The sequence below is a fragment of the Punctularia strigosozonata genome (genome assembly GCF_000264995.1).
Source record: "Punctularia strigosozonata HHB-11173 SS5 unplaced genomic scaffold PUNSTscaffold_10, whole genome shotgun sequence".
NCBI lineage: Eukaryota > Fungi > Basidiomycota > Agaricomycetes > Corticiales > Punctulariaceae > Punctularia > Punctularia strigosozonata.
This window is the reverse complement of record NW_006767442.1, coordinates 1107587-1130419: the sequence shown is the minus strand read 5'-3', so window position 1 is coordinate 1130419 and position 22833 is coordinate 1107587. Positions and strand designations below refer to the sequence as shown.

General features: G+C 53.7%; 14 protein-coding genes across 14 annotated transcripts; 6 read left to right on the top strand and 8 right to left on the bottom strand.

Annotated features, from left to right (window-relative positions):
• Positions 1-113: 113 nt before the first annotated feature.
• On the bottom strand, positions 114-1057 carry PUNSTDRAFT_121855 (uncharacterized protein). Its single transcript, XM_007386180.1, has 3 exons — positions 719-1057; positions 544-663; positions 114-496 (listed from the first exon to the last, which is right to left on the bottom strand). The coding sequence occupies exons 1-3, from the start codon at positions 1039-1041 to the stop codon at positions 226-228; spliced, it is 714 nt and encodes a 237-aa protein (XP_007386242.1). The 5' UTR covers positions 1042-1057; the 3' UTR covers positions 114-225.
• Positions 1058-1682: 625 nt separating this feature from the next.
• PUNSTDRAFT_121854 (uncharacterized protein) lies at positions 1683-2884 on the top strand. Its single transcript, XM_007386179.1, has 5 exons — positions 1683-1921; positions 1998-2268; positions 2325-2395; positions 2447-2585; positions 2636-2884. The coding sequence occupies exons 1-2, from the start codon at positions 1696-1698 to the stop codon at positions 2213-2215; spliced, it is 444 nt and encodes a 147-aa protein (XP_007386241.1). The 5' UTR covers positions 1683-1695; the 3' UTR covers positions 2216-2268; positions 2325-2395; positions 2447-2585; positions 2636-2884.
• A 447-nt stretch (positions 2885-3331) lies between these two features.
• PUNSTDRAFT_136593 (uncharacterized protein) lies at positions 3332-4145 on the bottom strand (the record flags this gene model as incomplete). The annotated part of the gene is made up of 3 exons (XM_007386178.1): positions 3332-3560; positions 3624-3743; positions 3802-4145. 3 exons carry the CDS (start codon positions 4143-4145, stop codon positions 3332-3334), a joined length of 693 nt encoding a protein of 230 aa, XP_007386240.1.
• Positions 4146-4506: 361 nt separating this feature from the next.
• PUNSTDRAFT_54147 (uncharacterized protein) lies at positions 4507-5643 on the bottom strand. Its single transcript, XM_007386177.1, has 6 exons — positions 5523-5643; positions 5432-5462; positions 5259-5378; positions 5050-5201; positions 4660-4995; positions 4507-4602 (listed from the first exon to the last, which is right to left on the bottom strand). The coding sequence occupies exons 4-5, from the start codon at positions 5150-5152 to the stop codon at positions 4784-4786; spliced, it is 315 nt and encodes a 104-aa protein (XP_007386239.1). The 5' UTR covers positions 5153-5201; positions 5259-5378; positions 5432-5462; positions 5523-5643; the 3' UTR covers positions 4507-4602; positions 4660-4783.
• A 706-nt stretch (positions 5644-6349) lies between these two features.
• Positions 6350-8028, top strand: PUNSTDRAFT_127390 (uncharacterized protein; the record flags this gene model as incomplete). Its single annotated transcript, XM_007386176.1, has 8 exons — positions 6350-6565; positions 6620-6662; positions 6716-6774; positions 6823-7002; positions 7065-7127; positions 7196-7339; positions 7401-7427; positions 7502-8028. The coding sequence occupies 8 exons, from the start codon at positions 6350-6352 to the stop codon at positions 7670-7672; spliced, it is 903 nt and encodes a 300-aa protein (XP_007386238.1). The 3' UTR covers positions 7673-8028.
• A 25-nt stretch (positions 8029-8053) lies between these two features.
• PUNSTDRAFT_46155 (uncharacterized protein) lies at positions 8054-9656 on the bottom strand (the record flags this gene model as incomplete). The annotated part of the gene is made up of 5 exons (XM_007386175.1): positions 8054-8582; positions 8634-8718; positions 8772-9119; positions 9176-9384; positions 9436-9656. 5 exons carry the CDS (start codon positions 9654-9656, stop codon positions 8054-8056), a joined length of 1392 nt encoding a protein of 463 aa, XP_007386237.1.
• A 1160-nt stretch (positions 9657-10816) lies between these two features.
• PUNSTDRAFT_136590 (uncharacterized protein) lies at positions 10817-11754 on the top strand (the record flags this gene model as incomplete). The annotated part of the gene is made up of 3 exons (XM_007386174.1): positions 10817-10978; positions 11035-11442; positions 11500-11754. 3 exons carry the CDS (start codon positions 10817-10819, stop codon positions 11752-11754), a joined length of 825 nt encoding a protein of 274 aa, XP_007386236.1.
• Positions 11755-11939: 185 nt separating this feature from the next.
• PUNSTDRAFT_72050 (aldehyde reductase) lies at positions 11940-13075 on the bottom strand (the record flags this gene model as incomplete). Its single annotated transcript, XM_007386173.1, has 4 exons — positions 11940-12306; positions 12369-12544; positions 12604-12702; positions 12764-13075. 4 exons carry the CDS (start codon positions 13073-13075, stop codon positions 11940-11942), a joined length of 954 nt encoding a protein of 317 aa, XP_007386235.1.
• A 420-nt stretch (positions 13076-13495) lies between these two features.
• On the top strand, positions 13496-14305 carry PUNSTDRAFT_72868 (NAD(P)-binding protein; the record flags this gene model as incomplete). Its single annotated transcript, XM_007386172.1, has 3 exons — positions 13496-13751; positions 13811-13898; positions 13957-14305. 3 exons carry the CDS (start codon positions 13496-13498, stop codon positions 14303-14305), a joined length of 693 nt encoding a protein of 230 aa, XP_007386234.1.
• A 1946-nt stretch (positions 14306-16251) lies between these two features.
• Positions 16252-17958, top strand: PUNSTDRAFT_25128 (uncharacterized protein; the record flags this gene model as incomplete). Its single annotated transcript, XM_007386171.1, has 3 exons — positions 16252-16299; positions 16357-16544; positions 17667-17958. Coding segments are annotated over 3 exons (528 nt in total), but the record flags the coding sequence as incomplete, so codon positions are not given.
• On the bottom strand, positions 17951-18773 carry PUNSTDRAFT_105917 (uncharacterized protein; the record flags this gene model as incomplete). The annotated part of the gene is made up of 2 exons (XM_007386170.1): positions 17951-18370; positions 18425-18773. The coding sequence occupies 2 exons, from the start codon at positions 18771-18773 to the stop codon at positions 18342-18344; spliced, it is 378 nt and encodes a 125-aa protein (XP_007386232.1). The 3' UTR covers positions 17951-18341.
• A 162-nt stretch (positions 18774-18935) lies between these two features.
• Positions 18936-20277, top strand: PUNSTDRAFT_145255 (uncharacterized protein; the record flags this gene model as incomplete). The annotated part of the gene is made up of 2 exons (XM_007386169.1): positions 18936-19868; positions 19926-20277. One exon carries the CDS (start codon positions 18936-18938, stop codon positions 19830-19832), a length of 897 nt encoding a protein of 298 aa, XP_007386231.1. The 3' UTR covers positions 19833-19868; positions 19926-20277.
• Positions 20278-20297: 20 nt separating this feature from the next.
• On the bottom strand, positions 20298-21102 carry PUNSTDRAFT_136585 (uncharacterized protein; the record flags this gene model as incomplete). The annotated part of the gene is made up of 3 exons (XM_007386168.1): positions 20298-20694; positions 20752-20939; positions 20989-21102. 3 exons carry the CDS (start codon positions 21100-21102, stop codon positions 20298-20300), a joined length of 699 nt encoding a protein of 232 aa, XP_007386230.1.
• A 686-nt stretch (positions 21103-21788) lies between these two features.
• Positions 21789-22683, bottom strand: PUNSTDRAFT_54144 (uncharacterized protein; the record flags this gene model as incomplete). Its single annotated transcript, XM_007386167.1, has 2 exons — positions 22477-22683; positions 21789-22399 (listed from the first exon to the last, which is right to left on the bottom strand). Coding segments are annotated over exons 1-2 (648 nt in total), but the record flags the coding sequence as incomplete, so codon positions are not given.
• Positions 22684-22833: the final 150 nt, after the last annotated feature.

Genomic DNA, 22833 nt, shown 5'->3' with positions numbered 1-22833 from the left:
CGTCGTCGTCGGTCGGTCGGGTCGGGGGGGGGGGGGGGCAAGGGTATATGTCGTCTCTTCTGGGTCCTTTTCACCGCGCAGCTCATGAACGCGAGTAACATCCACTTTATCGTCGAGAAGTCGACGGACATGCATACATGATTCGCAACTATAAGGGCAAAACACAAAAAGGACAAGCAACATAGATTGTCAACGCATGACAAGTTCTTCATAGGATACTGTGGACTAGCCGATGTGACGTCCTAGCATCTCCTCTAGCTCCGACAAAGAGGCATATCTCTTCTTGTTCGGGTTGTCCGCAGCGTGCAGCTCATACACGGGTTCAACGTCCTCAGTCGCAGTGAGGCACGCGGTTACCGTGTAGTAGATATTGTCACCACCATCGACCTGGGCCCCGACGACGGATCTGAGTCGTCCAAGAGCCGTCTCCGCAGGTGGCTGCTGAATGCGCAACCCCCCTTGAGGACTAAATTCCGGGCCAACGATCGTTCTGATCCTGCAACGAAAAGTCAGCAAGATTCGGGAGAAACCAGAGGTACTGACGCCTCAGTGCTAGCCTGCCCTTGAAGCCTCGAGATAAAGATATCGCTTTTGAAAGCCGGGAGTTCGTAAGACAGGAAAAACTGGAGGGCGCGCTGCGCCGCGAATAGGATGTCGAAGTGGCTAAGGAGGCAATCTCAGCATGCATGGATTGGGACTAACACGGAAAGAGGCTCACTGATCAGCGCTAACCACGACCGTGGGGCTTCGATCGAATATTTCATAGACCATGTCATAAAATTTGGACCTGTCCTCCTTCGAAGGTCCGACTGGCAGCGAAGAAGGGTATTCCCTGTTCCAGGGATCCGAACGCCACAAAGCCGTGACGGTGTCGTACGACCGCTTCGTGACTGCATCGCCATGGGCGAGCCGATGAGCGTGTACTGCATGCTCGGAATGGATAAGGTGTCTGTAGAAGTCGAAGGTGATATCAAATATATTCTTGTCAGAGAGTCGGCCAGTGGCCGTTTTATACCACGGTATGTTGTTCACGCGAAGCATTGTCGAAGGAAACGCGGTATGGGACCGAGGCGCGAGGGTCCAAGTCAAACGCCGTTCGAGGTTGGCGCCGTGGTAGGTAGGTAGGTAGGTAGGTAGATTGCCGACGAGGTCCCGGTAGCGGAACAGCCGCTGCACGTACGCCACTCGTGCAGTCGACAGCGTGCCGACGTGGATTGGTGGGAATTTGTGTGTGGAGCGCACCAGATCAACCCGGGGCCGCAAGCCCTCGTATCCACGACCTTTCTAGAGCTTCCCATACGCACGACCATTCACGAGATAGACGATACCGACCGACGGCCTTGACAGCGAAAAGGAGCTGGACCCAATTGCGGAAGCTGAAGAGTACATAACGCGAACTCCGTCCCATGCATTCAGCCTATGTCACCCTAATGTTGGTAAGGTCAAGATATTCCGAATGACCTCGCATCCAGTTAAGGATCTGGCCAGCTTCAGACGATCAAACTCAACCATTCATTGTTTTGATCCTCTGCGACGCCATTCAGGTGCACTTGCTCTCTGACCATGACCGACACTCACTAGGCCTGAATCCACAAGCCCGTCAAAGATCGAGCGACTGAAAGGCCTCGGATCCGACCTCTGAGGCCATGTCCATCTCACGTACACTCCCCTTCATCCACAGACGGCTGCGATTATATGTGGTGGATCCGTGGTCAAAATGCAGGAAATCATGAGAATAAACTTCCTGGAGCTTTGTTCTGTTTTCGTTGGCCCTGTTTCACCATGACCCCGAATTATCTAGGAACAACGTCAATATGTGGCGTACGATCCTCCGTTCACTTTCCGCAGCACTGTCTCGGAACGCTGTACAACGTGAACGAGATCGCCGCAAGACCCAGACCACATCCATGCCGGATGACTAGTACGCCCGCAGCGATATGATATATGGCACAGAACAGTTGCTGAATGATGCTCGTACAATCATTTTACGGACACAGACGTTGCGCCATACCCATATTTTGGCAACTTCCATCGGCCTGACTTTGGACAGCTCGCATGTCTTTCCCGGACTGTTCATGGACACGAGAAAGCCTCCACAGCTCCAGTAGGTTCCGAACATTGCCGACCGCGGGACGCCCTGGACTGCGTCCCCATCGAGCATGACCCTGCAGTTTGCCGGTCGTTATGCTTTATCGCACGGCGAGCGCTGTCCTAGCGTCTGGCGCCGGATACAGGGCAATCGACCCTCCGTAAGCCACCTACCGCAGGGTGAGCCAGCATCATCGACAGCATAACTATGTTCAATCGTATATAAAATCGTATAGGACGGCCATGATTCTGCAGATCGTAGCTCTCCTTCGCATTCGTTCTGTGAGCTCACTGGGATACTCGCCCAGTACGTACTCTCGACTTATGAGCCGCCCTATCACTGACACGTTGATTATAGTTGTCTATCTACTATCTTACGCGCATATACATCCGCTATCGCCTTCATTACCCCGTTTTTCATCGCCAAGCATGCGTACTGCAGCCTTCTTCGCCTTTGTCGGAGCATTCGCCTACGTCTCTGGGATCCCTATCCTTACGTGCGTAGAGCAAATCTTGATCCACAACACGTGCTGAGGCCTTGTACCAGTACATCGACCGGAGCCGAGGTTATTGCTCGTGCCAGTCTTGCCGAGTTTGCGGAGGTTCCTAACTACGGCTTCATCCGCCGCGTCGCAGATGGTAGCTCGGAGGACGATTTCAAGGAGGACGTTTGTAAAATTGGGTGCAAAGTGACTGGCACTCCGTCGTGAAGGCTGTGGTCGCCACGGAACGGCCCCGGAAGGGTCGACTAAGGTCGTAGGTGGAGCATCGGGTTATGGAAACAATGGACTGGGAGGTATTCCTTAATTCGTGCTCGCTTGCCCGGACAATCATCCTCGCTGCTCAGTTTTAATACTATTCAAATTTGAATTACACTGACGATGCACCTGGCTCTTGCGCGCTCTCAAATGGATGCGTTCCACTAGACTCTACTTTTAATACCTCTCGGCACCTCTCGGTTTGAACCTTCGCAGGTTCCGAGCTGACCAAGGCGCGGTCGGGTTAGTTCGAACGAGATAGCCATGTTCCTTAGCAAAGACCACGCGGCGTAGAGCCCAGGCACGCGAGACAGAACATACGTTCGGCTACACATCAAGTTCGCCTAGACATGAAATCGATGAGCGGTCCGATTCATCGTGTTCCCTATGCGGCATGAGAACAAATCTCCTCCTTCTGCAGGTCATCTAGGGTACGCAGCTCGTGCATGTAACGTCCTCTCGCGGCGACATGCATGGATATGCAATCAGAGTATAATCCGTCCCATCAGGTTCTCCAATTCCGGTAGAGGGACGTATCTCTTATCCTGCGGGCTATCCACGGCATGTAGCTCGTACACGGGATCAATGTCCTCAGTCGCAGTGAAGCAGGCATGGATTTTGTACTCGATGCCGTCAATCGAGACCGATTTCCCTACAACGGAGCGGAGACGACCCAGAGGCCCTTCCCCATCTGCGCCCCAGATATGCCTGTATCTGAAAACTAAGGAATGAATTCCATGGTGCGACAGGGCAAGATCATAGTCGGGAGATACTGACAGCTCATCTGCACCCCATGTTTTGATCTCTAGGGAGACTTCTGGACCATTGACATGCGGAATTTTGCACTCCACGAACCACTCGATGGCGCGCTGCGCTGCCAGTTCGGCATTCAGGTGACTGTCCTACAAATGTGAGAAGGCTGCTTCAAATGAGTTTAGGGGCGATGAAGGCTCACTCTTCAATACAAGTGGGTTTCCGATCCAGGAGGTCGTAGACCACCCGGAAAAACTCGATCCTCGATGGATGGGGAGTGGCCGGATAGGGTGGTACTTCGGCGACGGGCAGCTGAGTGGGATAGATGTTGGGCTCCTGCTCCCAGGCACGGACGACCTTATTGTACGCAGGCAGGAACGTATTCGCGGCGTAGTTTTCCCGTGAGGAAAGCGCGGCCTGGTTGAAGCGTTCATTGAAGCTGGAAACAATGTGGCGCAAGGTGTCGTCTGGAATATCGCCGACGGGATAATGATACCACGGTTTGTCGCCTATAGTTGGTGCAGTAGTACTAATTCGTTCGGTCATCGTCGAATGAGGCTCAGAGCGGTATGCGTATACAGCGGTGTTGGGCATAAACGAGCATACAATGTCGGATGTGGATAGGGGCTTCAAGTTGGTTATGGGAGGATTTCCTTTTTGGGCAAGGCCTTTGAGTCCACCGCGGACGCGGAAGATGTGGTCTCTTCTTGGTCTCTTCCACATTAACGGTAGCACTTCGTCAAGCACCAGCATGCGATCACAAATGGCAATTGGGCGATTGAGGTAGGTAGGCAGGCATTTGAATCCGAAGAATCCGCAAATGCCAACTTCGAGTTCCTGATCAGCTGATATTTAGTAGGGACATGCTATTTGCGCGGTTTGGAGAGAACTAGAACACGCCGCGTTATGCTCCAGGCGAATGTCCGCCCGGCCGCGATAATGTAGGATAATGTTGGCGAGAAGGCGTGGGATTCGCAGTGTTTATTTGTGGAAAGCGTGACCGGTAGGTACGCCTCCGACATCACCTCTTTGGCCAGGCACCAACTACAGATGCTCTTAGCAATTGTACACGTACGGTGAACATACACATCGGTGATTCGTCACCACCGAGTGGCTTGCAGGTTCCTTGACCTGATCATCGGCTTCACGCTACTCCCGTCAAGCAGCGGGTCGTGCCTTGACTATCAGGAGGGTTGCGCAACATCCAAAACACATACACACTGGGAGAACGCTTCATGAATATAAATACGCAAAGATAAACCTGAAATTGCACATCCACCCGGAGCTGAATCAACGGAACAACATGTCGGGCCAAACGCTTGCATTTTTTGAGGACGCATCCGCAGGGAAGCGGGTTGTTCAGGACGAGATCCAAGACTACATTCGTACGACATGGGTGGGTCCCTTGACAAGCATCGTCTTCAAAAGTTGACACCATGAAACCCGATAGCACCAGATACCATGGTGATTCTTTCCTGGTGCTGAGGATGACGGTAGGAAGTAACGCCGACGTCAACTAGGGACAAGCTCATTCTGCCGCCAACATTGGTCATTGCCGCTCTCTGCAGGCTCAAGCTGATAACCCGAGTCACCGAACTCAAGGCGAGTCCATCACCTCCACGTCGTAAACAAATCTCTGAGACGGCTGGGGGGCAATAGCTTGCACCCGACGAGAACGGACGGTTCCAGCACATCAAAGATCGCGACTTCCGAGCAACCGTCGTTCAAGTCGTTAATGCCGCTTCTCTTGCCTTCTCCCAAGTTTATACGGACATAGACGTGAGTCGTACCCGATCCCTGTACTCCCAACAAGGAGTCACATTCTGCATCAGGCTCTGACCAAGCAAAGCCTTCAATGGAGATGTGAGTATTTTTTTGTATCTAGGCTGCTTGGGAAGTGCTGAACGTGGGTATGGATTCCAGTTTCTGTGTCTGACGTCATTGACCTCGCGATGGAGAAAGACATGGAAGGCATGTCAGCTGAGCAGCGGTCTCGGACGATCGCTAGGAACATACTATGCACCCACCCCTAATGCAACATCGCCCCCTAATGCAACATCGACACAAATCCCATTCCCGTTCCTTCCCTGCTCAGCCGTTCGTCTGGAAAAAAATTCTATGTACTCTCATACATCTATACATACTGTATGTAAGAGCTGAGGTGGGAGCGAGGCCTGGTTCGGGCTACAGAAAACATTAGAACTGCTCGAGTGAGTTGATGCAACATGTCGCGAGTACTCCACGGCCTCGCTTCGCTGGATCGGTAGCGCAAATTTTATGGAAATATTTGGTAGTGCTTATGACCTTATATACTATCCGCCACGCTATCCCGATTTGCAATTGGTATAGTAGTGCTGCTGTAGGAGGAGGTTCAACACAAAGGACGGTGTTGGCGTGACGGGTGAGTTCAAACTCCGCCTGCGTTGATTGGCTTGAGCCGCTTGAGCCCTGCGTTGCGTTCCAGCCTGTCCTATTCCGGCACCTCGGCAAGACGTGACCGCGTGTGATGATCTCGCAACTTTGGCTGGTGCTCACTTCGTCTCGCCGGCATCTCTCTGGCAGAGTTGAGGCTAAACCAAAATATTTGAGACGCTGCATGACATATCTATAGCATCTTGGCTATCTACTGGCAAACTTTTAGACGATTTCAAAGCGATTTGAGGGAGATATAACCCTAATGCAACACGCGTTGCATTAGGGGTGGATGCATAGTAGGACATATGATGCAGAGAGTCGATCAATGCGTGGCGATGTGCAAGGCTTCAGTCGACCGCGCAGCGGACCGGATCACGCAATTACACGACCTCGTCGACGAGGTTTGCCACGCGCTCGACAACATGACTGACAAGCGTCAGAAGGAGATCGAGGTGTTACGGGCTGTTGTCAAGGACAAGCAGCGCGCCGCCGACGAGATGAAGGCGGCGCAAGAGAAATATTTCGTAGAGACAAAGGAGTCTACGGAACAGGTGACCGTTTTGTGACTGCACATTATTTCTAGCATGGATTGACCGAGAGTACAGGTTCAGGCGCGTCTCTCGAAGGCGATAGCTCAGTTGCCAACGGGTGAGAGGTGCTGGTTATCAGATGTATCTCATTGGCTGACACCCTCTCTTCAGGCGAACAACTAGCCGATGTCAACGACCAGCTGAACAAGCTCGACCGCGAAGAGAACCTCGTGAGGCACATTCCATGCGCTACTTCCTCGTTGTTTATGTTCGAATAGGTTCTCCTATTAGGAACATTATATCAAGCCCTTCACGATCTCACCGATCTCAGCGCTGGTTTCCGAAGCTTCGCCCTTGTCATCGCTTTGGGAGCGAACGTCTTTCAAAGCTCTTCCCGGTTTGCTACGCCGACTGAGGCCAATGGCGCTCCAGCATTACTTAGTGACTTCGAACAGGAGGTGAATCCGCAACATACAACATATTTTAACTCCCACGTATTGACATTGTGATCAATATGCAGGTTGCCCTCAAACATGCAGTACGTTCCGCCGAGCTTCAAAGCCTGATATGCCGCGTCGCTCTCGTATGTCATGTCTTCATCTTGCCCGCGTTCTGCGTCCGTGCTGAAATTGGGCGATGGACGTGCCATAGAACTACTCAAAGGTATACCGCGCTCATGTTGCCGACGGTATGAAGATATTGTCCACGATCGACCTCCTACCTGGAGTGGCCGATATCCACGATTCACTCGTTGCAGATGCAGAGAAACTCAGCGCGTGGTGCGAGCAGGCACAGGTGGGCCGTCGTGTCGTCCCCTTGTTCATTACGACCTTGTCTCACCGGGCTTCTGTCATAGCGCGGCACGGTTACTACACTTCAGGCGGTATGTGCACCATTAGTATCTAGCGGAGTATCTAGCGGTAACTTGGTTGTAACGGAAACATCCTCAACTTCCAGGAATTGGACGTAATCAACGCTGAGACGGTGGGCGACCAAACCGACCAGTTGAACCAAGCGCTCGCGAAGATCGATGCCATTCGAGGTGCCAGGGCCCCGGAAATTCGCACTGCGGTAGAGCATGCATCGGATACTAGGACGAAGAATCAGACCGCTATGAGCGTCATCTGATGAAAACATATCACATATGCAAATGACCTGCATGACTCGCCGTTTCGTAGCAGGCCTGTATTGTGTCGTCGCTATTATGATCTGGCAAATGCGACGGCATCACGACTATCCAGCTTGTATGTGCTGTGGGCCTCGGAGGCTGCAGGTATGCGATATCATTAGTACGTGGTGCTTCATGGTTTCTCGCCGTACTCGAATGGGTACGGTCGCTGTATTATTATATATGCGAGTTCACTCCCATTTATTATACGTGCATTTGGGCATCGCGAGCTACATATAGTACGATACCACAGAAGTTCATACCTTTCTTATCTTCTAGAAGAAATGTATATACTCATTGAGCTAAGGTCAATGTCAGCCAACCAGGGGCGTATACTAAGGTTACAATTGGTTTAGGTGGCTGCGGAGTCGTGTCCGTGCTTCGCGGCCGCGTTGCATAGCAGCGCTCACGACGGAATGCGGGAACAAAGAATGCCGACGTGTCCGAGGGTGGGATGTGTCGGACAGCGGAACGTCCGGCGGGGTCGGAGTCGGCGGCGGCGAGTAGATAGCGCGCAGCACATCCATCGAAAGGTCGGCTTGTCCATCGTGCGTGGATATTTCGCAATTCGGGATGCCAAGCTCGGGATCCGGATAAGGCATCTTGTGTGGGAGGTCGTCAGAAGAGCGAGTGGATGGCGCCGAGTCCGACGTCTTGCGCGGCTGTGTTTCCGCATCGGGGCGTAAGGCGCCTGTCGGAGAGGCAGACATGGGCTGTTTACTGTCATCATGCACGGTAACGACTCGCGAGAGCTCAATCTCGATAGTAGTAGGAGGCTTGGGGTGCGTGTGGACGCTGCGAGAAGTGCGAGTGGAGGAGCTTGGCGACCAGCTGAATGCTAGGCCGCGGATCGCGTGATTGAAGGATGGGCTGAATCATTGTCAGCGGAACGTGTGCGTAAGCTGATATGGAGTGACTCACTCAACGAAAAGGGTGACGAGAGCGAAGCTAAGAGGCATTAATCCATATAGAATGCCGGATACGATCCAGAGGTTATATGTTGTATCTGCTGATACCCTTTAGGCACCAAGCGCGGCCTCGGCAGCTGTGAGCGCTTACCAGACAGAATTCCCCCCGCTGACGTGATCGTGAAGTTGCCAGCGGCCGAGACACAATTTGTGAAAATGAGGATGAGCGGGTACACGATCACGCGCCATGCGACGGCGCGGACAATATGCTGCCCGCCCGTCGATGTGGAGTGCGCGGCGACGATCCGGTGTTCCATAGTGCGCGCGTAGCGAAAGAGATGCGCGATGACGACGAGCGTCGAGATCGAAGCAACGGCCATCGTGAACAGCTGCCAGGCGTAAAACGCGCCGATCTGCCACGCGTTGCGCTGACTTGCATCGGTGATTTTTGTCCAGCAGATGAGGGACTCAGGATCCCAGCCCCAAACATCCTTGACGGCTAGTGAGATCATGGGATCAACTCAAGATCGTGGCGAAGGTGCGCGGGGGACATACCTCCGGGAATAGATATGATGGTTGCCGCGAGGAAGGAGCCACCCATATACCATTGCGCCCAGCCTTCGGTACGAACGCCGTGGACTAGCGCAAGTTGAAGGTTGACCGGGATCAACATCACACAGAAGTCAATATAGTTGCTCGCCCATAGCGTAAGGACGATGCAGGCGTTGCACCAGTGCGTAGGGCCCGTGATCAACATCTCGCCGCTTTGTCCGACGTGAGCGTCGCGCGAGGAACAACTGTGACTGGATCCTCACATGTATGTCGCGCTGTAGATGATGCTGGCAGCCTGGACCGACATGAGGACTTGCAGGCTCTGCCTCTTCAAGGATCCGCGCGTGTGGGGGTTGCGATATACTTTGACGCTCAATCCCAACACGAGTAGAGCAGCAACGATCGCCGCAATCGCAGGCGCCACAGCTGTCCATACCGTCACCGCTTGCCGTTCCGACGTCCAAGTGAAGTCCCGCTTGACCATGTTGAACCGATGTGCGCAAGTGGGAAGCGATCGTCGGGGAAGGTTCTGACACCCCGCATCCCCCCGGCTTTATACCACTCGGGATGTCATAGATAACCAGAGCTGTGAGACGCCGGACGAAGGACGGCCTCTCGCAGTCGGGGAGGCTGTTAGTTAAGGTGCTAGCTTGTCGGGGCTACAGATAGCTTTGGCCCAATGGAACGTCAGGTCTCGTGCCAACCTTCGCTCTCCCGCACGAACCGTTCCATAGCCCGGCTTTTGAGGCCCTCCGAGGGTTGCGGACTAGGTTTGTGTGTGACTATCCGCACGGATATCACCGTCTGATAGAAGCGAGCCTTGCTTATCTTTGGAAGTTTATGCCGCCCGAGGGGAGCGGAGTTAGGACAGAACCTGTGCATATACCCATCCAGCGACTGGTTGGTACCAAGAGTAGGCAGAGACGGTCCGGGCATCCACTTAAGCCAGGTGTGGCTGTGGTACGTGCCAAGTCGTCGACAGCATGACTTGATGTGCATGTGGCTGGGTGGATGACATGTACAACGGGCTTTGGGGGAAACTGTCGTCTACACGATCCGCTTGGGCTTCTGGCGAGCAAAGGTATCAAAGTATTTGGCGGGCGGTGGTGTGCGGGAATATCTGCGAGAAAGGGAAGGAACTGGGAAAGAATCTTGGTCCTTGATGTCCACGTGATGTCCTACGGCTTCGTCGGCGATCTCCTCGACGAACGCCCGACCTGACGAGATTCGACGGCTCCGAAGTACTGTCGCTATTGTTTCAAGGCTTGTCTGCGGTAGCAATGATGCCTGAGATGCTACAGACACGTACAGAGCGCGGCATCTTATTCTCATTCAATTGTCTTCCGCACGTCTGGGAATCCGCGTCACGGCGATGGTCACCGTGAGTGGAGTCACGCATCCTATCCCCTCTCTTCATCGCGCAATCTGTACGTAGGTGTTTATGCATCGGAAATATATCCTGTGGCACAATTCTCGTCCTGACTCGCGGTATCAACGACCAGGATCCACCGCGTCCGACGATACGAACAACGGTGCTCATCACGTAATAGCGTGACTGTTACATTTTCGCGCACCGCGAAGCATCCCTGTCGCGCAGTCACGGTGTTCACAAAAAGACTGAAGACAAAAAGGCCTCCATCTGCGATGTGCATAAAGCAACGAGGAGTGGCGCTTCGAGCCCCTCAACAGTCTTCCGCTCATTTGTGCCTCGACACAACAGGGCCTCGTCCTCCCGGTTGTCGTCCTTTTCGTTTCGTTTTCCCCTTACCTCTCTCAAATCCGAACCTATTCACCGTTGTAACGATGGTGAGTGCCGAACTTATAATCGTGCTCAACCTGTATTCTGACTTCTGCGTGTACAGTCGTACAGCGATAGCTACTCGGACGCGACCTCCGTCCCGCCCAGCCCGACCACGTCCAGCAGCAATCAATCGAGCAGCTCAACGGTGTACAGCTCCATTGACCGCACCCTTCTCGAGCACAAATTCGACCTTGAGACGCTTGACCTCGACGATGAGCTGCTCTCCGCACCCCTCGAATCCTTTGCGGCGCTCTGCTGGGAAGAGGCCGTACGCGGCGACGACTGGAAGCAGCGCCGCCGCCTTGGCTGCGTCGCGCGGAAGCGCATGCCGCGCCGTCCGTCCGTCTTGCACTTCATCGAGAATTGGAGGGCGTCGCTGGACGTCGATCTCGACGAAGCGCCTCCCGCCTATGCAACGCTCCACGAAGTGTACCCTGCGGACGAGCGAGTGGATTTGCAAGACGAATTCGTGAGTTCAACATAGTTCTTTGCGCGATAATATACCTAATGATTGGATAACGTATAGCCGCCGTATGAACCGCCCACGGGAATGGGCGAAAAACACGCCGGTCGACCTCAGATGACCTGCGTACGCCAGTCCGATGGTCAATACATCTTCTTTGACCCTGCGTTCGAGACCAACGCATCGGGGGCAGATGGCGCGCAGTCCAGCCCGCAACGACCCCAGGACAAACCACCGCTGCTGTCACTCAGGCTGGAAAAGCCTGCGAGGCTCGTTCAGAGGGCCCTCTCCTCCAACAAGACAATGGAGAGGACGTAGCGCGAATCTCGCTCGCCACCATTCATATCACAACTTTGTCGTGGTTGGGCGACTCGCTTTGTAGGCTAGGTCCTGCAAAGCAATACTTATATCATATTTTCAATTGTATAATGTACATGTATCCGATAATGTTTGCATACAATGTATCCGGGTCGCTTGTGTTGACTTCCTAAATCGTAACACGATCAAGAAGAGGCCGCTTGGACTTTCCTCCACATTTCTCCGAATGCCGCCACCACCGTGTCGGGCAAGGCCCCCTTCTCGATATCGTTGATACTGGTCTCGATCTGCGACTCCCGGCTAGCGCCGAGAAGTATCCCGTCGTCAGGGCGTAAATCCGAGTGGTGGGCGAGCCATCGTATGGATGACTCAGGCAGCGACAAGGCTTGGGAATCAAGCACCTCTTGAAGCTCAGCAATCGCTGCGTGGATCACAGGCTTGTCGTACAGGCTCCTAAAGAATGCTCCCAAAGCATTGCCGCTTTGTAGGCGTGAGTCTGAAAGATCTCCGCCGGTCGTGAGCTTCCCGGTCAAGATGCCTCCAGCAAGTGGACTGCAGGAGAGTATACAATGTCAGCGCAGTCGTTGTAGGTTTGGGGGGGATAAGACAAGAACCTGAAAGCGTTGAATTGTATACCGTGCTCATTAAGCACGGCGAACAGCTTATCCTCCGCGCCTCGACAGAGCGCGTTGTATTGCCCTTGGTAGACAGCGGGCTTAACGAACTTGTTCTCCACGCAGATTCGGCAGAGTTCGTTCACCGATTCCGGAGTGAAGTTCGAGATTCCCCACTGCAATGGTGCTCATGTTAATGCTTGGGTCGTTGATCCCAGGAGACGTAGATACTGACTGCGCTGAACTTGCCCTTCCGGAAGTGCGCGTCAAAAGCAGCAGCCGTTTCACTCAGAGGCGTAGCATCGTCCGGACGATGACAGTACAGAACGTTGACCTGATGACAATCACAGCGTATGAGAAACACGGAGTATGTATCCGGAAACCATGATTAACACCTTGTCCACCCCGAGTCGTCCAAGGCTCTCCTCGATAGACTTCGCAATAGCTTCGGCGCTCAATGACCCCCTACCATCTCCGGCCACGTTGACCTTGGTGTCGATGACGAAGCCAAGTTGAGCAGCATGCGCCTCTCCAATCAACTTTTCGGAAGCCCCCGGATTCGTAGGGGGATATCTAGCAGCGGTGTCGATTCGGATGATTCCCTTCTCCTTGAGCTTGGACAGGACCGAAGACACTTCTTCGACCGTTGTGAATCGCTCTCCGATGTTGGCGCCGCCAAAGATCAAGTTCACGCCACGAGATGTCATCGCGATTCTCAATGCCAAGACCGTTTTCAGCAGTACGGATGTTGTTCGTGCGGGCTCAATCGTGCTCAGGATGACTGTGTTCAGGATGCGAGTACGTAATGCAGGATCGAAAGGCTGCTCGCCGCAAACGCGCGTCCCCTGAGTCAACAGAACTCGATGGTCACCGTCGGCGAGCTGTGGGTCGGACTGACTCTCAACGACATATGCATGCATAAGCTCCCTTGTGCTACCACCCGACTCGGACGCTCGTTCTTTGCAATCTTTCTCGTTTCAAAGATGCGCTGACAAACGCAAGATACGAATGTCTCAGCGAGAGGACGCAGGCCCAGGAGAACGCGTAGGCGGAGGATGGCAGCTATAAAGAATCGAGTGTTCTGGATGCCCACCTCAATATACAGAAGCCAAACCCCAAGCTTAAACATGTCCTCAGCCAACGAATCCACCAACGCTACGACCGTTGCCCTGTTCGGTGCGACAGGTGTCACCGGCTTATTGACACTTCGCGCCCTCTTGTCGCGCGGATACCGCGTACGCGCCTTTACTCGGTCGCCCAGCAAAATCCCCGCAGACCTTTCGGAATCCGACCTCTTAACGATCATCGTTGGCGAGCTGACGGATGTGGAGAAGCTGCGGGAAACGTTGCTCGGCTCCAATGCTGTAGTCAACATGCTTGGACGTAAGTCACCCTGATATCTCAAAGAACCAGCTTTTCAGTCTGATGTACGATTCATGCAGCCTACGCGGGTAAACACCCTGCGGGTCTACCGATCACCAAAGGGATGGAGACAGTGGTGAGACTCATGGACGAGTTAAGCATCAAACGGTGAGAGATTCACGTCAATCGATATCGATGCTCAGCACGCTCATCCTCCCGCTACAAGATACGTGGCGCTCTCCACCTGTGCCCTGCCGCATCCTTCAGACCATCTGAATGCTGTGACACTGCTGGCCAGCAACATCGCAATCCGGATAGTCGACCGCGAAGCATGGGCCGAGTTCGTCGCCATGGGCCATCTCGTCTTCGCGCAACCGCATCTGGAGTGGACGTTGCTTCGTGTCGGCGCCTTGGTGGGCTCGACCATGAGCGACAAGCCGAAGAAGGGAAACGCCGGATTTCCGGGCGACGGCACCACCCGTATGTGGATCAGGCGCGAGCAGCTCGCGTGGAGGGCGGTGGAGGCGCTCGAGAAGGGCGCTTGGATTCGGGAGATGCCTTACATCAGTGCATGATCACCAGCGCCATCTACTCTATAGGCATTGCCGAGCTCCTCGAATAATACCGCCAGCGTCATTTACTCTATAGTTTTTTGAACAATGAATAATGAAGCAGTGTACAGCAGCGATGGAGGGTTTGCAATACACGATCCCCGGACGCGTGCGCGTGAGCAACTACCGGTCCGAATCCACATGCAAGGGTGTCGTTATGCGTTCTATGACCTTCTTGTGCTTGCCCTGGCATTACTCCGAACAGTCATATTATAATTACGTAGCACCATTCTGTGCGATATTTACGAAGTCGCGGTACATTCCTATGCGCTATCAAGTATGACAACTCGGATACACAGACCACAAGACTTAGCACGCACAAGACAGGTGACATGGATGGAAAGCGGGAATGGAGAATCTATTTGGAGAAGTATCGCGGCTATATAGCAAGAGCGGTGGCATATCGTAGTGCATGCAGGTTCATAATGATGGCCATTGGAGACGATTTTCGACCGAGTGGAAGGGCATATGCGATGATACGATCCCAGTATCTTAGAGGCCAAACGTTGCGGTTCCGAGGTGTCCTCATGACGGCGAGCTCGAGGTTGGGCGCTGGACTATGAACGATCGCCAATACAAATCCAATTCCGTCGGGCGCGCACTTTCCGGCGCCAAATTGCTCCCCGGTACGTCGGACAGGCTTGACGTCACAGGAGTAGCAGAGCATGAAAAGGCCTCGACGTCTGGTGATTCAGGAACACAGGGTTCGCCAGCAGGCCCAACCGTGCCTGCGCCCTGGACGAAGAATAAGATGTAGTTTATTATCATCTAAATTTGATCTGTATGTAAACCGAACGCACCGTGGTCGTAGCTGCCATCAAGGTGGCGGTCCGCCGCCGGTGACGCGTTCGCGTGAATGATAACCGAGCAAACAAAAAGGGCTGTTCGTCTAGTTCGCCGTAAGCCGAGAGGGTATGCTCCTCTTCTTCCGCTTTGGACCGTTCACGTTGTAACTGTGGAGACAGCTATGAGCTACGAAGCGATGGCGCGACAGATGTCTGACTTACGGTCTTGTGAAGCATGAGCATGTTGTGTATCTCGTGATGGGGTTCCTTCGGTACCGCTTGGTTGTGTAAGTATAGACGTTGACAAGGTTCCCGAGGGCTAAGGTTGATGTTGCAGAGAACCATGCTTATGAAGACTGCTTTGGAGCCACTGCTCAAACCGGGTCATGTGAGAACAATGAGGTCTATGAAGCTACAGAACTTTGTTTCCATCGGTGGCCGCACTCCTCATAGTACTGTGTCTGCTTAAAGCGGTCAATCACGACGACGGCAACCGGAGGTGTCACTGCGGACCGAGGGAGTGTAAGCTGAACTAGGTCATACGCGTCCATTTGCTGGTACAAATGAGGGCCGACGCCATGCATCCGCGCCCCCGGATCTTGTATGGTTCAGGCATGGATCAATCCAATATAGACCTGTGATCAATTGCGCTCGTCAATGAAAAGATTATGTTCAATATGCATGAAGCCGAACCAATCCCGATGCCACTGATATTGACTCCAATCAGTTTGCGACTCCCGGTCACGGAACGCCGTCCCCACTGAACTTGGTGAGCAAGGAACTGGTGTCGGGTACCACCGAGCACAGTGGCTGTGCCCGATTTCGACGCTTGAGCCTCGCGGCGATAGGCTTCGATAATAGCGTATTCGCGGGCCACATCAATGTGAGACCTCATGGGAGTAGAAACAGACGGATTTGTATTCTTGGGAGAACGCCCCGCCGAACACTGTGAACACAATATTCTGGGATGGAGAAGCCATGCGGAAGCCGGGACGGAGTTACTTATAAGTACCTGGTCCCTGCGCCTGCAGGTGAGCCCCGCCCATCGTCATGACCAGCCCCACGGAACAAAGCCCTGTGCGCGACACCCAAATAACCAGTCTGGCGCCCCCTTCGCTCTCGATAGCATACGAAAGGGATGATACCTTCTACTTCGAAACCATAACTTTCCTGGTGAGCGCGAGTTCCATCGATGATAGTGGGGGCGCTCATACGGAGTGGGGAGGCCAGGTAGAGGGCTGCCTGTTCAAAGTACCCCGAGAACACTTCGCCAAGGGATCCTCCGTTTTTGAAGGAATGTTCGCTCTGCCTGTCGTAGGCCCCTCAAGTATCGACGGAGAGAGCGATGATCGACCACTACCCTTGCCAGGCGTCTCGAAACATGATTTCAGGCAACTGCTTCGAGTGATGTTTCCGAGGTTAGCCCGTTTCTTGCGAGCTTATGAGTCCTTGGCTCACCAAGCGTGTACACTTCAGACAACCTGCTAGCTGCGACGTCCTGGAGCAAGACCAGTGGGTATCTGTATTGAGGCTCGCAACCATGTGGGACTTCGAGGCCATTCGCAACGAGGCAATTGACCGCGTTGCGTTGTTGACCCAAGATCCGGTCGAGAAGATCGTCCTCGCAAGAGAGTACCACGTCGACCAGTGGCTCGTGCCAGCCATCAACGAGCTTACTCGCCGGACAGATCCACTTGTTCTTGGAGAGGCTATGAAGCTAGGGTGGGATTACACCTTGAAAATTGGGCAGTTAAGAGAGGGCTTCAAGACACATGTCACGCAAAATGGAGGCAGATGCTATGCTTGCGGTCGACATTCGGGTTGTGTCGAACAGTCGAGGATAGCGTACGACTTCAGTGGTCAAATACGATTCCTGTTCGGTCTGTACAATTACTAGCAAATTGAGTCGATTCGCTATGACGTACATTCAGATCATGCGATAACGATAATGGATATTCGAACCAGCTCTGTGTATGGCCTCGAGCATGGATTGCAAGGCTGCAGAAGCCATCTGTGGGGTGAAGGGCTGGTAAATGAAAACTGCATGGAGGTGTCCTTCGCGCACCACATAAAGCAGCCACGACTGCTGCCATCCATGTACACCTGCTCCGGTTCGACCCTCAAGAACGACGTCCCCCCAATCCCCATAGGATATGAATCGCGAAGGCGTTTCTGGAACCACGGACAGGCGGCCGCATCGTCATAGCACCTTCTATTTCCGAAGCGTCGTGTTTTTGGTCAGTAATGTCAGAACCAAGATCGGAGTTCCGCTTTTGAAAGCATCAACAGGTGGAGGATGTTTTGTTCTGCTTGCCCAGGCATCAGTTCGAGCAGAATTCGGAGGTCTTCCGGCACATGTTTGAGTGCCCTATCCCGCCGGTGGACTCGGGACAAGCTGCGGAAGGTACTGTGGACGAGAATCCCATCCGACTGGAAGGCATCGAGCTTGAAGATTTTGAACAGCTCCTTAAAATCATGTTTCACTCGTAATGATTCCCAGAATCCGACGGTTGAACATTTCGCTCACAATCGGTTGCCAGACCCTCCGCGTCCGGACCACCTCAGCTGTCTTGCGACGAATGGGTGTCCGTGCTCAAACTGTCCACGATGTGGCAATTCGCCGAAATACGAGCGCGCGCTGTCCGTGAGCTATCGGCGATTGCGATCGACGCCGTACGAAAAGTCGTTCTGGCAAAAAAATTCAGCGTCGACCAGTGGCTCCTTCCTGCCCTGAACGAGATCGCGAGGAGGGCGAAGCCTATTGATGTTGAGGACATTGAGAAGCTAGGGCTTGAGTACGCCCTGAAGCTCGCGGAAGTGCGGGAAAGTTTCACAGAATCGCCGAAAGCGGTTGATGACGGTCAGCACTCGAGCTCGGCATTCGGTAGCGCATTCGGAGGTCCATACGGAGCGTTCGGAAGCCGTACCATCGTCGACCGACAACAGAGCTGCAACAGCTGTGCACGTAGCTGCTATTGGTGCGCCGGTCATGAGACCACGTCAAGGAGCGATCACGACTTCACAGGGGAAATCCGCCGAGTCTTCAATCTAGCGTAGTCATATATTGGATAGGAGCCTGGGTTTAACTGCTATGCTGGTTGAAGAGCGTGTAGAGACCCGAGTATGCGTGTGAACGATTGTCTTCACTGCGCATCGAGAGTCTGACTGGGGAGACTAGGCGTACAAGAGGGTGGCAACGGTAGAAAAACGCAGTGTCAGCCTTCTGCGCGGATCGACGCCTCCACTGCATATCTCTTGAGCTGCAGCCCAAAAGCCAGGATATATTTCCGCAACGGACCTCTTTCCATGTCGCGTCTGTCTAATTCCTCGGTCTTCAGCCGTTCCGCTTCACGTCGTTTCCGACCCAACAAGACTTCTCTCCACCCAATCTCATCCTTATCGGAAGTACTCGTAGATTCTAATGCATCGACCTCGTTCGCGCGAAGCAATCGTTGCAGTCGACTGATTTCTGCGTCTGACACGTCTTCGCCAGAGCGCAGCCTTTGCGCGATCGTCTCGAGGACGGAGATTTGGGCCCGGAGCTGAGAACGCGTCGCTTCCGCCGACTTTCGGGTGTTCAACAGGTGTATACTGATGGACGTTATCGCCACTGAGTAGAGTATATGCTGAACATAACGGAGGGACATCGACGCCGGTGCTCAACACGACCTTCGCCGTCGGCTGGCGAGTGACCCGCACTGCGTGACGCGCCGAGTCACAAATCACCGCTCATGATCAAGCCCTCACGGTGCTGACTCTTGGCCTCGAAAGTAATATACGCCCCGCAGCGTCATTTGCCTGGAGCAAACATGGCACCTACACAGACATCACAGCCAAACCGTGAAGAGCGACGAAGAATCGCGGAATCTACCCTCGAGGCGCTTGAACGAGGCTCATACACGCTTGACGGCGTATCATACTCCCTTGCGGCTGCGAAAGCTCTAGCAGTTGAGGATACGCGATACTATGCCCCGGATAGTTTTCTGGATTCATGGAAGACCATGCTCCCTGACGAACCTCGATCTAGTCCCCCTACGTTCTCTGTCATAGAGATCTCGACTCTCGAAGGCGCGCGACTGCTACGTGAGCAAACCCCGGCCGAGGAGCGCATAGGCATTCTGAACTTCGCTTCCGCCAAGAAGCCTGGAGGTGGTTTCCTGAGTGGGGCGCAAGCGCAAGAGGAGTCCATTGCGCGCTCCTCTACCTTGTACCCGTCTCTCATGTCGTCCAACGGCCAACAATTCTACAAGAATCATAAGAAGCCCGGGGGTCAGAAAGGCGGATACTACTCGCACGCCATGATCTACACTCCCGGTGTCGTCCTCTTTCGAGCGGATGACGGAAAGTGGCTGGAACCTTTGGAGGTGGAGTCTGTCACGAGCGCGGCTGTGAATGCCGGCGTGGCTCGCAATACGCTCTTTGGTCGCGTTGGAGGACAATCGGAGGAAGCTCGTATCGCGGAGGCTATGAAGGAGAGGATGGCAAGAATTCTCTTCCTGTTCGAGCAACAGGGTGTACGGAATGTGGTCTTGGGCAGTTTCGGAACGGGGGTCTTCAAGAACGACGTTCGGACGGTTGCGCGTCTCTGGCGGGAGCTGCTGAAGGAGGACGGCAACCGCTTTGGACGGAGTTTCGAACGAGTCATGTTCGCCATCATCGGGAAGCAAACCTACGATGATTTCAGGCATGAATTCGAGAAACCCTAGGAGAGATGGGACGGTTCAGCTAGCAGCGACACAGACGTGCGTATACCTTCAATTAAAAATTAGCCTCCTGCACGCTGAAGGGTTCTTGAACAGCGGCAAGATATGCATGAGGATATTGCTACCAATGCCCGATGCAGCGCAATCTGTGAGCCTCTAGTAATCCCTGGCATACCGGCATCGGCCGTTGGATGCTATCAAGGGCTGCGAGGCCAGCGCGCGGCTTGGATACTCCTGGAGAAATTCGCAACGACTGTTCGGGGAGCTACGGACAATCTGACGAAGTGGTAATAGTTGCCACCTTCGGCCTACCAAATCACCCTGAATGTATCAGTGCGCGAAGGTGAAGTACGTCAATAAGACAACATAGTTGTGCAATGACAATCTACGGCCATACAAGAGCCCGAGTGTACTACATGTTATAGCCTGCCTGTAGATCAAGTCTAATATATACATGCATAAGTGTCATCAATGATTTAGCCTTGGTTTCTTGTAGCTTATTTCGTTCGCGTCCGGAAAGAATACTCGTTTGATAATTTGGGCACATTCGCTGCTGGTGAAGCCTAGCAGGTACGACTCCCGCACTTGAGCCAATTTGATGACGCATTCCAAGCCAAGTTTCACTCCTTCCTCCAAGGTCAGGCATTTGGGTCTTTCAACGAGCGCCTTCAATGCGGGCGGGAGCCATCTCTCGTCCTTGATGTCGTACTGAAAACCCACTGTGACCTTCTCCACTGGATCCATAGGAAGTACCAACAGCGCCTCAATGGCTCTCACTCTAATCCCGGCGAACTCCCACATCGTGGCGAGTTCAAGAACGACGAGCCATTCCTGGATGGTCAAGTTTCCGCCGCTGGAAGGGAAACTAGAGCAGACGGAGATCAGAGCGTAAATAACATTGTGAACAAAGAGAAAAAGGTACCTCGGTTGAATCACCCTCAGCAGCTGTTCAAAGTCCCTCTTTTTGATCCCTTGTAACCGGATCGGATTGTCATCAGTGTTGCCTTCTTCTTTGCCGTTTCTCGGGCGCGGAAGGCTGAACATGGTCTTGAATACCCCCGAATCCTGCTCGAAGGTGCGCCGAGGGATGCGATATAGCTCATCTTCGACCTACGTCCGAATTAGCGTAGCAGCGCGGCACAGACATCTTCTCGTTCACTTGGAAAATCACGCTGCGGAGGTAAAATCGGGTGTTTCTCTTCGGCAGAGGCCGTTGACTTGAGGGCGCCGGATAGAAGAACGTGAAAGGATATGGTAACTTGAAGGTTGACATTTCCGAATGCTCAATCGCGTTCGCTCTTCGAAGAATGAGTGAAGAGAGCAAAAATGCCAGCTTTCATACTGTGAATCGTTGCCAGGATGTTGCATGTTCTTTGTTGCACCGGACACGCGCAATACATGCCTTGTGAAGATGCATCTGAGCCTTATCTTATCTCATCGTTGGCTCTCAGCCAATCATAACTCATCTATGGGAGGCATGCATCGACTTTCGTACACCGCGGCGAAATCCTGGAATGCTCACCTGAAAGGCCACCACGTCGACGTGGTTGGAGCGCATGACTTCGGGATGCGGAGTAGCGAAGGCGGCGAGCGAACATCGGTCGGCAAAGTGGACACAACCCTGGGCTAGGGGAGTGATATCATCCTCTGTGCACAAGTATGCAGCTCACGAGGACGATCGACTAGAGGCATCCTGCGTGGCCCCTCTCCAGGATGGCGAAGCGCTTCCCACGAATGCGCGATAACGAGCGCAAGGCGCAAACATGCACAGGCATACCTATCAGAACGTATCATGAAAACGCCATGGCATTCAGCAACCTAATGGCGAAGGCGAGCGACGCGTACAACACGTTCAAGGAGCCATCCTTCTTCCGGGCCAGCTACGCGAAAGCAACCCGATCGCCTCCTTCGTGCCCATCCTTCGCATCTCTTCGGTCCTAACAAAATCCAACTTTGAACTCGAGCTTGACCCTGGAATTGAGGCCGGGCTGGCGGTAGCAGCTGCCTGCCAGATGCGCGGGTTACTGTCCATCTGGATTGCGAACGCGCCGGGCATATTGTCCACTACGACCACGACGTCATCTTTCGTTGACCAGTGCCTGAGCTCGCACTTGCTTGCAGGGATGAGATAACCGTCGTCCGGCCCGTTTCCCGCCGTCTGGAGGAAGACCAGCTGACCGGACCCTCTATTAGCGGGGGTCGGCGCACGGGGCGTCCGAGTCTTGAGGTATGGATTGTTGTTGATTGTGCTTTTCACAGGTGTCGGTTGGGAGGCGCCCGACGTGGGTACGTCAAATATGGTGAGGCGGCGGATTAGGGTACGTTTGCCCGCGTAGAGGATGGTGAAGAGCATGAGACCGAAGGCGGTTTGGAACGTTATCGCAGCGCCGCGCTGGAAGGCTGGTCGGAGCTCCCAACCATCGGGGAGCCAAGGTGTCTGCTTCAAAGACGACAGCACGCCCGCGTCGCCCTTTTCGTCGCCCTTTTCTTCCTTCGTGCTTTTTGGGGACTGGGAGGCGTTCTTCGCTGGTTGCGTCCAGCCAAACCACGTCACCGATCCCATGACACCGCTGTATTTCATGCGGTGGAGTTTCTACAGCATAATCATCCTCTGTCTCTCGCATGCAAAACAGGGCATAATACGCACACAACGAGGCCGTCTAACGTGGCCACGAGGAAGAAATGTCGCAAATACCACGGCGGGTTAACCTCCACTGCGAACCGCGGCCGCACATTCCGCAGACCTTTTGGGAGGCGGTTGATTTTGTAAGGTGTCTCGGCCGCGAGGCGATAGTAGAGCCTGAATAAACCGTTCAATGGGTTCATCGACATTTCTCGGAACGTGGTGCGAGGAGAGACGCGCTAACCCTAACCTTGTGAAGCATCCTCATCAGGACAGCCCCCTAACTCGGTACGCGTATACGGAACTTCAGAAGCTTGCTTGAGCGCTATTACCGACATCCAATCACGTTTCATTCAGAGCATTCACTACATCTTGGATTTC

Coding starts and splice junctions, on each gene's coding strand:
- PUNSTDRAFT_121855 (XM_007386180.1), bottom strand. CDS start 1,041: ATGCTTCGCGTGAACAACATACCGTGGTATAAAACGGCCACTGGCCGA. Junction 664..718: donor GTCGTGGTTAGCGCTGATCA/GTGAGCCTCTTT, acceptor TTGCCTCCTTAG/CCACTTCGACATCCTATTCG. Junction 497..543: donor GGGCAGGCTAGCACTGAGGC/GTCAGTACCTCT, acceptor TTTTCGTTGCAG/GATCAGAACGATCGTTGGCC.
- PUNSTDRAFT_121854 (XM_007386179.1), top strand. CDS start 1,696: ATGTGGTGGATCCGTGGTCAAAATGCAGGAAATCATGAGAATAAACTT. Junction 1,922..1,997: donor ACATCCATGCCGGATGACTA/GTACGCCCGCAG, acceptor TTACGGACACAG/ACGTTGCGCCATACCCATAT.
- PUNSTDRAFT_54147 (XM_007386177.1), bottom strand. CDS start 5,152: ATGACCAATGTTGGCGGCAGAATGAGCTTGTCCCTAGTTGACGTCGGC. Junction 4,996..5,049: donor AATCACCATGGTATCTGGTG/CTATCGGGTTTC, acceptor CAAGGGACCCAC/CCATGTCGTACGAATGTAGT.